Source organism: Muntiacus reevesi, chromosome 17, assembly GCF_963930625.1.
Source record: "Muntiacus reevesi chromosome 17, mMunRee1.1, whole genome shotgun sequence".
Lineage (NCBI taxonomy): Eukaryota > Metazoa > Chordata > Mammalia > Artiodactyla > Cervidae > Muntiacus > Muntiacus reevesi.
In genome coordinates, this window is record NC_089265.1 from 49,888,157 (window position 1) to 49,900,689 (window position 12,533).

Genomic DNA, 12,533 nt, shown 5'->3' on the forward strand with positions numbered 1-12,533 from the left:
GAAAAAGAAAGAATAGGAAACACTTCGTACTCACTGCTTCATAACAATTGAAATATCCTGATGAATTGAATTGTGAAAACTTGAAACTCCATCAATGGAGTAAATTCCTTGGATAGCCCATGTTGGAGTCTTTGATTTTGCTCTCTTGAAAGAACATTATTCACATTTTCTCACATGGCTCTGGCTCTCTTTTTTTAACCATTATCCACTGTAAACATATATAAAGTGAATGTTGTCTTTTTTCAGGATAAACACTGTTGTCACAGCTTACTTTCTGTTGAGCTTATTACTTGGAGGTTATTTCAGCAGTTTTAATACTAGATAACTTCTGTATACCAGGTATTGGTCTCCTTGGCAATCCTTAGTTTGTTAACCATTTGGTGGTTCCATATGTAAGTAGCTTTAACAACCAAAGCTGCTATTTATTCATGGAAAGTTTTTGTTTTTATATTTGCTGCAGAACTCTTGTTTTATTTACTAATCTGTCATTTGTCTATCCTATGTCCATCCTGACAGTAAAGACTACTTTAACAATGGGTTCCCTTTTCTCTACACGCTTGCCAGCATTTGTTTTTTTAACGATAGCCATTCTGACAGGTGTGAGGTGATAGCTAATTGTGGTTTTGATTTGCATCTCTCTAATGATTAGCATTGTTGAACATCATTTCATGTGCCTGTTGGTCATCTGCATGTCCCCTTTGGAAAAATGTCTGTTTAGTTCTGCTGCCTATCTTTAATTGGAGCGTTTGGTAAAAAAACAAAAATGATGTTGAGTTGTATGTTCAGTTCAGTCTCTCAGTTGTGTCTGACTCTTTGTGACCCAATGAACTGCAGCATACCAGGCCTCCCTGTCCATCACCAACTGCGGAGTCCACCCAAACCCATGTCCATTGAGTCGATGATGCCATCCAACCATCTCGTCCTCTGTCGTCCCATTCTCCTCCTGCCCTCAATCTTTCCCAGCATCAGGGTCTTTTCAGATGACTCAGCTTTCCGCATCAGGTGGCCAAAGTATTGGAGTTTCAGCTTCAACATCAGTCCTTCCAATGAACACCCAGGACTGATCTCTTTTAGGATGGACTGGTTGGATCCGCTTGCAGTCCAAGGGACTCTCAAGGGTCTTCTCCACCACCACAGTTCAAAAGCATCAGTTCTTTGCTGCTCATCTTTCTTTATAGTCCAACTCTCACATCCATACATGACTACTGGAAAAACCATAGCCTTGACTAGATGGACCTTTGTTGTCAAAGTAATGTCTCTGCTTTTCAATATTCTGTCTAGGTTCATCATAACTTTCCTTCCAAGGAGTAAGTGTCTTTTAATTTCATGGATGCAGTCACTGTTCACAGTGATTTTGGAGCCCAAGAAAATAAAGTCTCTCACTGTTTCCATTGTTTCCCCATCTATTTGCCATGAAGTGATGGGACTGGATGCCATGATCTTAGTTTTCTGAATGTTGAGTTTTAAGCCAACTTTTTCACCCTCCTCTTTCACTTTCATCGAGAGGCTCTTTAGCTCCTCTTTGCTTTCTGCCGTAAGGGTGGTGTCATCCGCATGTCTGACGGTATTGATGTTTCTCCCGACAGTCTTGACTCCAGCCTTGCTCCCTCCAGCCTGGCGTTTCACAGCATGTGCTCTGCATACAAGTTAAATAAGCAGGGTGACGATAAACAGCCTTGACGCACTCCTTTCCTGATTTGGAACCCTTCTGTTGTTCCATGTCCAATTTTAATTTTGCTTCTTGACCTGTATACAAATTTCTTATGGAAGTCTTATCAATGCCTTATATACTTTTATCAGACCTAGGGACACAATATATATCTTAAATTAACAAGATTGGAAGTAGCAGTGGAAAGGTCTTAGCACACCCACTGCTGTAACAGACATCTTTAGGTAACAGGATTACTCAGAAGTTTCTTGTTAAGAAGGAGAAACCGTCCTCAGGCCAGCTGCATTGTTGCTGTGTACTCATTGGTAGGGAACTTAAGGGAAAACATACTCTTGAGCAAGATGAGCTATTTTGTTGTGTAATCATTAGCTCTGGGCTTAAAGAAACTTAGTCTTAAAGATTGTTGTCATAACTATTTAGAGTTTAAGAAAAAATGTCTTAACGTGACCAAGACAAAGCAATGTTTAAAAAAAAAGCATTTGCCTCTTTCTCTTCCTTGAGAGCCCTGGACCCCTTTCTCCTTATCAGTCTACATAAGAATTAACTCTCTCAAGATTTTGGACTTCATGCTGTAATAATGGGAGGTGACTATCAGGATCCTTAGGAGGTGAACATGTGTTATATTTGGAAGGAGTGTGAGTCACTAGGGGCTGCAGGACAGATTTCTGCTCACTGTAGTTAGGGAAGACTCAGTTAGTTTACACTTATATTAAGAATTATTTAGCAAGTCTAATGTATTTATAATTTTTTCTTCTTTTGTAGTTTGTCCTATGTAGATTAACTTATTTCATTTACATTTAGAATGGAAAAAAATACCATGATAAAACTTTTATGTTAGTAACTCAATCTGTGGTTGAATCCACAAATACAGAACCTGTGGATACAGAGAGCTGACTGTACTTGGTCTTTTTATTTCTTGAGATAATGTTGACTTATAACAATATGTAAGTTTCATTGTTACAGTATTATTTTTCTACTTCTGCATACACAACAGTATGTTTACCACCAAAAATTTACTTTTTACCAGTAACCATACAGTTGACCCCCTTGACCCCATTTTGTTCCCCATTCCTCCCCCTATATAACATCCAATCTGTTATCTGTACCTACGTGTTTGTTTGATTTGTTCATTTCTTGTTTTTTTATTTTTTATATGACATATGTAAGTGAAATCATGCAGTATTTGTCTTTCTTCATCTGACTCATTTCTCTTAGGTCCCTCATACCCTCAAGGTCCTCCCATATTGTTGGAGATATCAAGGTTTCACCTTTGTATCCCTGAGTAGTAGTTCATTGTCATACAAACATATAGAAACACTCCACATTTTCATTATCTTTTCATCTGTTGATAGGCACTCTAGGTTGTTTTCATATCTTGGCTGTTGTAGATAATGCTACAGTGAACATGGGGGTGACGTTTATCTTTTTGAATTAGTGCTTTTGTATTATTTGGATAAATACCCAGAAGTGAAATAGGTGAATCATATGATAGCTCTATTCTTCATTTTTTGAGGACTCTCCATACTGTTTTTCCACAGTAACTACACAAATCCCACATTTAGTGAATGAGGATTCCCTTTCCTCCACATTCTTTCCAACTCTTAATTTCCTGCCTTTTTGATAATAGCCATTACACAGATAGGAGGTGATGTTTTATTTTGGTTCTGATTTGCATTTCCCTGGTAAATAGTGATGTTGAACATCTTTTCATGTGCTTGTTGGCCTTCTGTCTTCGTTGGGGAAAAAAAACCTATTCAACTTCTCTTGCCATTTTTTAAAATGTGCTGTTTGTTTCATTGTTGTTGAACACTGTGCCATTTTATCAATATTCATAGGACTTGAGCATTCTTGGATTTTAGTATCTGCCATGGGTGGGAGGAAGCAGGTAGGGGACAGGTGTTTGTGTCCTGGAACCAGTCCCGAAGGGATACCAAGGGACTGCTATAAAGTAAAATACAGAATACAAGTTTTGTGAAATTTTCATATATTTAAGAAATTCTTTTACTTTATCAGTAGTATTAATCAGTAGTGCTGATTAGTGTTATCAGTAGTGCTAATATAAGTACTTTCTGTTTATTATAAATAATGAATGAGAGGATAAGAAAGGAATGTTTTATTGATTTACTTGTTTTTGAAGTAGACTATTTTTACTAACTTGTTTATTTAGCATAGTTATCTATTGTTGGACAGGTCTTTAAGTAAAAATATTTTAAGAATGTGTTAATTTAATAGTATTGATTTTTCTCACATAGGTTTTGCAACCCTGTGACTTGTTCTGTCAAGCTACTCAGATAAGTCCAGATCCACAAGTACTTGAGTTATCAGTAAAATCCCTGACACTGAAGGTAAGTTATAATGTAGTCAGTCATTCAGATCTTTAGTGCCCTTTTGAAAAAAACAATAAAACTTAGAAATAAACAATTATAACAACAATTTTAATCATTAAATAAGCAAAAGGAAGCTGTTTAAAAATATTTTTGACACATAATTTTAAAAAGATACTTAATTTACATTTTATAATGAATGTTTTTATGTATTTTATTATTGGCAGTTAACTACTTCTGTAGATAGCTTCCTTACAGTATGATAGTTGAAATTGGTCAGTTTAATATCAACATGTAAATATTTTAACTATTGAAATTAGCTATGATAATAAAATTTTTTGCAGGCAGCAAATTGTATCTGTTTCTTGGTAGTAATGTTACTTCAGTATTAATTCCTTTCGATCCTTCGCAAATATATTTCATGTTCTTTGAAGTATATAGTTTGGAAAGTGATTTTTGTAGTTTTTTTTATTATTTTGAATTTTTCTCCTTAGGTTTCACCAGTTATCATAAATACTGTGATTACCATAACTTCCGCACTTTATACTGCCAAGGAAACCATCCCAAAAGAAACTGCTTCTTCTACAGCACATTTATGGGAAAAGAAGGATACAAAAGATTTAAATATGTGGTTTCTTGAAGAACCAAATGAAGCTGTAAAAACAGCTCACACACCTGAATTGGTACCCAAAGGAGAGATAATAAAAATGAACATTGATTCTATTTTTCTAGTTCTTGAGGCTGGAATTGGTCATAGAACAGTACCCATGCTTTTGGCAAAATCACGTTTCTCAGGGGAAGGCAAAAACTGGAGTTCCTTAATAAATCTCCACTGTCAGCTTGAACTAGAAGTAAGCATATATAGTATTTTTCCAGATTATGTGAGAAATACTGCTACATATGAACTATTTTGGAAATCTCATTTAAACATTTAAGTTAAGTTTATAATAAATACGAAGTTGATTCTCAAACTTTTAGAAAAAAGTGTACCTATTTATGCCCTTGATATAGTTGTTTTTATGTGTACGTTACTTGTAGAGTACATATCCATATTAAGTTTATATTTCAACTGATTTCATTCATCTTAAGTTGATTAAATTAATAGACTGCTGTACAGTTCAGTTGCTCAGTCGTGTCTGACTCTTCATGACCCCATGGACCACAGCACACCAGGCCTCCCTGTCCATCACCAACTCCCAGAGTCTACTCAAACTCATCTCCATTAAATCACTGATGCCATACAACCATCTCATCCTCTGTCATCCCCTTCTCCTGCCTTCAATATTTCCCAGCACCAGGGTCTTTACAAATGAGTCAGCTCTTTGCATCAGGTTGCCAAAGTATTGGAGTTTCACCTTCAGCATTAGTCTTTCCAATGAACACTCAAGACTGATCTCCTTTAGGATGGACTGGTTGGATCTCCTGGCAGTCCAAGGGACTCCCAAGAGTCTTCTCCAACCCCACAGTTCAAAAACATCAATTCTTCAGTGCTCAGCCTTCCTTATAGTCCAACTCTCACATCCCTACATGACTACTGGAAAAAATATAGCCTTGACTAGATGGACCTTTGTTGGCAACGTAATGTCTCTGCTTTTTAATATGCTGTCTATGTCCATCATAACTTTCCTTCCAAGGAGTAAGCGTCTTTTAATTTCATGGCTGCAGTCACCATCTGCAATGATTTTGGAGCCCAGAAAAATAAAGTCTCTTACTGTTTCCACTGTTTCCCCATCTATTTGCCATGAAGAGATGGAACTGGATGCCATGATCTTAGTTTTTTGAATGTTGAGCTTTAAGCCAACTTTTTCACTCTCCTCTTTCAGTTTCATCAAGAGGCTCTTTAGTTCTTCTTCACTTTCTGCCATAGGGTGGTGTCATCTGCCTATCTGAGGTTATTGATATTTCTCCCAGCAATCTTGATTCCAGCTTGTGCTTCCTCCAGCCGAGCATTTCTCATGATGCACTCTGCATATAAGTTAAATAAGCAGAGTGTCAATATATAGCCTTGATGTACTCCTTTTCCTATATGGAACCAGTCTGTTGTTCCATGTCCAGTTCTAACTGTTGCTTCCTAACCTGCATATAGGTTTCTCAAGAGGCAGGTCAGGTGGTCTGGTATTCCCATCTCTTTCCACAGTTTCTTGTGATCCACACAGTCAAAGGTTTTGGTATAGTCAATAAAGCAGAAATAGATGTTTTTCTGGAGCTCTCTTGCTTTCTCGATGATCCAGCGGATGTTGGCAATTTGACCTCTGGTCCCTCTGCCTTTTCTAAAACCAGCTTGAACATCTGGAAGTTCATGGTTCACATACTATTGAAGCCTGGCTTGGAGAATTTTGACCGTTACTTTGCTAGTGTGTGAGATGAGTGCAATTGTGTGGTAGTTTGAGCATTCTTTGGCACTGCCTTTCTTTGGGATTGGAATGAAAACTGACCTTTTCCAGTCCTGTGGCCACTGCTGAGTTTTCCAAATTTGTTGGCATATTGAGTGCAGCAATATCACAGCATCATCTTTTAGGATTTGAAATAGCTAAACTAGAATTCCATACCTGCACTAGCTTTGTTCGTAGTGATGCTTCTTAAGGCCCACTTGACTTCATATTCCAGGATGTCTGGCTGTAGGTGAGTGATCACACCATCATGATTACGTGGGTTGTGAAGATCTTTTTTGTACAGTTCTTCTGTGTATTCTTGCCACCTCTTCTTAATATCTATTGCTTTTTTTAGGTCCATACCATAGACTGTTGAGTAGATGTAAAATTCTTAATTTTAAAAATTGAGTATCCTTTTTTCCTTAAAGTGATAATAGAGTATTTCTTTTCTCTTTGGAAATAGTGACATAAAAAATTAGAAGAATATGCTTTATACATTTATATAATGCAGGTCTTCATACTCTGGTGAGACTCCACCAAGGTCTTTCACATTTCTGTGAGAGTCTTTGGTTATATGGAAGATACTTACTTTGAGCCAACATATATTATACATCTGAATTTTTCTGCATAGAATCCTCCCAGGGATACTTTGCTTAAAAGTATTTAGTTTATGTTTAATAGAAACTAATCTGATATTCTACTTCAGTCAATAATTATGAAAATTTATAAACCACTATAATATTTGTGATGATAGAGTTATATACTAATAGAGGTGGAACTGATAGACTAGGTTTCAAGTTTCCAAATTTTAGCTAGAATTATCTATATTTTGCAGAGAATTTGATCTAAGATGTCTAGGAAGTTCAGAGAATTGCTACTGCTGCTAAGTCACTTCAGTCATGTCCGACTCTGTGCGACCCCATCCCTGGGGTTCTCCAGGCAAGAACACTGGAGTGGGTTGCCATTTCCTTCTCCAATGCATAAAAGTGAAAATGAAGTCGCTCAGTCATGTCTGACTCTTCGCGACCCCATGGACTGCAGCCTTCCAGGCTCCTCCGTCAATGGGATTTTATGTTATTTGCCTTCACTTCAAAGGCTTTCGAAAAGTTAGTAGAGGTAGACAGAACATGTTTTTAAAATTCCAGTAATGTTTGATAGATGAACATAGTTTTCACTGTTCAACCCAGCCTGAAAATCAAGGAAAGATACTTAAAAGAGATTTTTTCTGGAATAAATTGTGAAGAGTAGACCACAAAATTAGCCAGATGAGGAAATCATTGAGACAGAATGTATAGGAAACTGATGGCATGTCGATGGTTTTCATACAGAAGAAATAGCACAGCCAAAGGGAATGGTGTGGGGAACAACATGGAAGATGATTTTAAAAAATACCACAATATTTTATTTAAAAATTAAATTCTCTCTCTAGGTACATTATTACAATGAAATGTTTGGTGTGTGGGAGCCTTTGCTTGAACCCTTAGAAATTGATCAGACTGAGGATTTTAGACCATGGAATCTTGGAATCAAGGTATTTTTGATATCTGGAAATTTTTTTCAAATGTTGAGGATGTCCACATCACACACACTTTAATTTTAATCACAACAGAGTTCAGATATTTCATTATGAACCTTTCTACTTGCTTCCTTGTTTGACCTCTGAAAGTAATTTTCAAAGCCGACTGTTGCCTCGTGGGCTTCTAATATAAATATTGTGTAACATTTATTATGTACTAGACACTGTCTTAAATAATCTACTTTTCTTTAAACCTTAAAACAAACTTCTGAAGAAGATACAGTTTTAAACTTCATTTTAATATATGATAGAACTAAAACTGTGGAAGTTAAAGGACTTCCATAAAGTAATAATACCTTTAAATTTGAAGAGGTGGAATGCAATACTGGCTGCAAAGTCCCCAGCTCATAAACTATCATCTTAAAATATTTCTAGCATTTTCTTGTAGGTTGCTGTCTGTCCCAAGTTTCCCTTGGTATCTGAAGGGTGTGTATGTAAAAGAAAATACATTATTATTTACTTCAAATATAGTGTGAATTTATGTAATCATACAAATCAGAACCTTTAGATGGATGAAATTGTGCTTCTGAAGCAAGAGATTATAGGATTATTGGCATATCTCCTCCCTAATAATGATTCTGTCAAATAATGAACAAGTTTTCAGTGACTTAAAGCCAGTTAAAGGAACAGTAAAGGTGACTAGCTTGGCATTTCCAGCCTCTTGTATTAGACCAGTACATTCGATTGTGCTCGTTTCAGATGAAGGACTTGGATAAAGGAACTTCGGCGGTTGTTAGGTCAGAATACTCACAGGTAGCAGACTTGCGAAACTTAAAAAGAGGCAGGTAGTTGGATTCACTCGCGCCTGGGTCGTAGTGTCACTGCTCTGCAACCGCTGTTGGACTTTTTAAGTCCCTAGGTTTCCGTTCTGTATATATAGCATTTACAACACCAGTAGGCTAACTGTTCTTGCCCTGAGTTTCCGCATTCTATGATGTATGTGCTTCTGATTTTCATTCAGATGCTACGTGCGTTTACTTATTAGGGTTTTATTTTCCCCTTCTAAATTATGTCTGCCATTTTAGTGTAACTGAAGAACTTTTCTTCCAGTATTGCTTCTGTCCAGGCGGTGATGTCCCAGTAATTCCAGTGAGGCAGTGCACCTGATGAAGTGTGTTGCTTCCCTAATGTTGTGGTTGAAATGTGTCTGATGTTTGTCTTTCCTTTGGAGTTGTGCCATGCTCCTAGAAAGAGTTTTCTCATATTTCTATAATTTATATGTTATTTTAGATGAAAAAGAAAGCCAAAAAGGCCATTGTTGAGTCAGGTACTGAAGAAGAAAATTACAGAGTACCAGAATATAAAACTGTCATCACTTTCTATTCGAAAGACCAGCTAAACATTACATTATCTAAATGTGGCCTTATAATGTTGAATAATTTAGCTGAGGTAAGAAAAGTTACTTGAAACTCTAATTTTGGGGTACTAGTCTGAGTTAACCCTTCGGTTAAAAAAGAAGTTTTTGTTAACTTAGTTGTTTGTCATATGTCTGTTAGTGTTCTGCTTGTCATTTAGTTTTCTACATTTTCTTGTGTTTATGATGACTCTTCCTTGTTAGGCATTTACAGAAGCCGCCACTGGATCTTCATCTGCCTTCATAAGGGATCTGGCACCTTTTATGATTCTAAATTCTCTTGGACTTAATATTTCTGTCTCACCAAGTGAATCTTTTAGTGTACTCAACGTACCTATGGCAAAATCATATGTATTGAAAAATGAGGAGAGTTTAAGTATGGATTATATGCGAACTAAAGACAATGATCATTTCAATGCAATGACCAGCTTAAGCAGCAAACACTTCTTCATTCTTCTTAGTAAGTGATAAATTACCGTCCTGGGGCTTTATTTTCTAAATTATATTTTACATCCCACTTTACTTACTCCTGGTATCTCACAGGTTTTTTATTTCCTTCCTAATATGTTGCAAATTTTATTATTTCCTTTGCAGGGCATTGGTTGCTATTGTCACTGTATTACTGTATTTCAAATTCTGGCTTTATCCACTGCTTTATTTAGAGCATAATAATTTACTACTTTGGAGAAGAAAATTATTAGATCCCATCTTCAGTGAGCATTTATAGACAATAACTATCAGTGGTTGTTTTAACCACTTTTAGTATAACTCAGTAAAATTCCAACAGTTTTGCAACTGAGTGAATTCAGTATAAGGTTTGAATTCAGCCAATGGCACAAGATAATGGTTTTGGGGTTTGTGAATGGTTTTTATCTTCTGCCTATTGAAGTAGAGGTTTTTTTCTTTTTCCTTTGTTCTTTTTGTTTCTCAGAAGAGAGGTAAAAAGTAGAAGTAAATACATTTTAAAATTATTGTAGTATGTATTCATTGTATTCTTCAGTGTATGTACATTGTAGTATGTACTCATTCTTCTCTTGAGAGGAGAAGGGAGCGAGAGAGGATGAGAGGGTTGCATGGCATTATTGACTCAATGGACATGAATTTAAGCAAGCTCCGGGAGATAGTAAGGGACAGAGAAGCCTGGCACGCTGCGGTCCATGGAGTCACAAAGAGTCAGACATGACTAAGCACCTGAACAGCAAAACTCGCTGTGAAGTTAAATATTAAATAGTCCCAAATCCTCACTCACAGCAGTTTATGACATTTTGACAATTAAGTAGTTATGGAAGGAGGGAGATTAGAGAGGTTACTTAGGCCTGGAGGAGGGGTGCTAAAACTGATAGCTAGTGCTTTTTCCTAGTCAGTAACTGATTCTTAACAGTGGCTAGGTTTCATGTGTTTTCCCACCATTGTCTGTGAATTGTTCTCATCAATTGTACTTCTGTTTGCTTTTAAACTAACATTTCTATAGGATAGTAGGGGAGGCAGACAGGTTAGTTGCTCAGTCTTTGCAGCCTCATGGACTTATCTTAGCCCGCCAGTCTCCTCTGTCCATGGGATTCTCCAGGCAAGAATACTGGAGTGGTTTGCCACTTTCTTTTCTAGGGGAGAGGAATATATAAATAAATAATTAACTTCCAAAATAGATAATTTACCCCCCAATACAATATATGTATATATTAGGTAAGGCTATATGAAATTGTAACCAAATCTTAGATATGACAAAGTGTCATAGCCTGTTGGAAAAATTAAAAACTGAAAAACTGCAGCTACTTGGTAATTGCTGGTGACTGCCTGTTTTATTCTGATAACAAACCAAAGATCAGTGTTCTTATATTTTCTAGCAATTTCCCTCATCAGTCAGTTATTTTTAAAAGATTAGGTTGTTGTTTTAGATTTAACTTTTGGGTGAGTTTTTTTCAAATAAAAACGTTTTTTGTTAAAATGCTTTGAAGGGTTTCAGTGAATGATGTAGAAGTGTATTGTAGATTCTTAAAACATCCCTTTGTATAGTTTTCAGTAATAATGTTTAAAAATTTAAGAAATCATCTGATGTTTCTGGCTTAAAACGTCTACCTAGAATTAATATATGATGATTTATGATCAATTTTAAACGTGTATACTTAATTTAGCACCTGCTAACCACTCTACTGCTGATAAAATCCCTTTAACAAAAGTGGGACGACGACTGTACACTGTAAGGCACAGAGAGTCTGGCGTTGAAAGGTCGATTGTTTGTCAAATTGATGCGGTGGAAGGAAGTAAGAAGGTAACAATTCGCTCTCCAGTGCAGGTACGGAATGATTCCCTTTTTTGTGAGGTCATATTTTGCATATTTATGTGCCATTTAAAAAAAAAAAAACTAAATTACCACCAGAGGTATTCAAATTGTGATAGAAATACAGCTAATAGCAAAAAGAATTATCATCATCAGTAATTATACTACTCTATATGGACATTTGTTATATTTGAAGAATTTTGTTGAATATATGTCTCATAATTTTTGTAGGAATGTTTTGTAAGTTTTTTTTGAATATTATTTTGTAAAAGCAAATGCATTAGTATTTTGTTTTAGGTCTTTGTGGTATGTATTTTTTTGTTTTAATTACAGAAATTTTGTTTACCTTTACTGAGGTAAAATTGATGTACAATAAACTGCATATATATAAAAGCTGATGAATTTTGACAGAAAATACACTTATGAAACTGTCATCACAATCCAAGTAACAAACATACTTATCACCCCAAAAGTTTCCTCATTCCCTTTTTCCCCATTCCCATGCATCTCCTTAACATGTACTTGTGGTACATTAGTTATACAATATAGAATTTTATATAAATGAATAAAATACAGAATGGAGTCTGACCTCTGTCACTGAGGAAAATTTTGTGTGTATCAGTTTTCATGTTTTAATGTTGCACACAGTTACATGTTGTTGAGTAGTAATCTGTTCTATGTATATATCACATGCTGATTTTCATGAATTTTTGTATATGATATGAGGTAAGTGTTGAGGTTCATTTTTTTCACTTGGCTATTTGTTCTGACCAAGATTATCCTTTTTCCCTTAAATTACCTTGATACTTTTGTTAAAAATAAATTGACCATATCTTTTTGTGTAAGGTCTCTAATATGCTTCATTGATCTGTTTATGTCAGCACCATTCTGTCTTGATTACTGTTTTATCCTCAGTCTTGAAATCAGGTAGTACAAGTTGTCCCACTTTGTTCTTTTTCA

General features: G+C 35.9%; 1 protein-coding gene across 3 annotated transcripts in view; it reads left to right on the forward strand.

The window, feature by feature from the left end:
- The window catches only part of VPS13A (vacuolar protein sorting 13 homolog A), a 253,920-nt gene that overhangs the window by 159,156 nt on the left and 82,231 nt on the right, over window positions 1-12,533 (forward strand). For all 3 annotated transcript variants that reach the window (XR_010659536.1, XM_065908329.1, XM_065908328.1), the window contains exons 40-45: window positions 3,922-4,014; window positions 4,488-4,844; window positions 7,795-7,896; window positions 9,172-9,330; window positions 9,500-9,755; window positions 11,428-11,588. Coding sequence is in view for 2 of the 3 variants with exons in the window: in XM_065908329.1 (XP_065764401.1) it covers window positions 3,922-4,014; window positions 4,488-4,844; window positions 7,795-7,896; window positions 9,172-9,330; window positions 9,500-9,755; window positions 11,428-11,588 (1,128 nt within the window). In the remaining variant the exon portion in view is untranslated. The remainder of the gene's footprint in view (window positions 1-3,921; window positions 4,015-4,487; window positions 4,845-7,794; window positions 7,897-9,171; window positions 9,331-9,499; window positions 9,756-11,427; window positions 11,589-12,533) is intronic.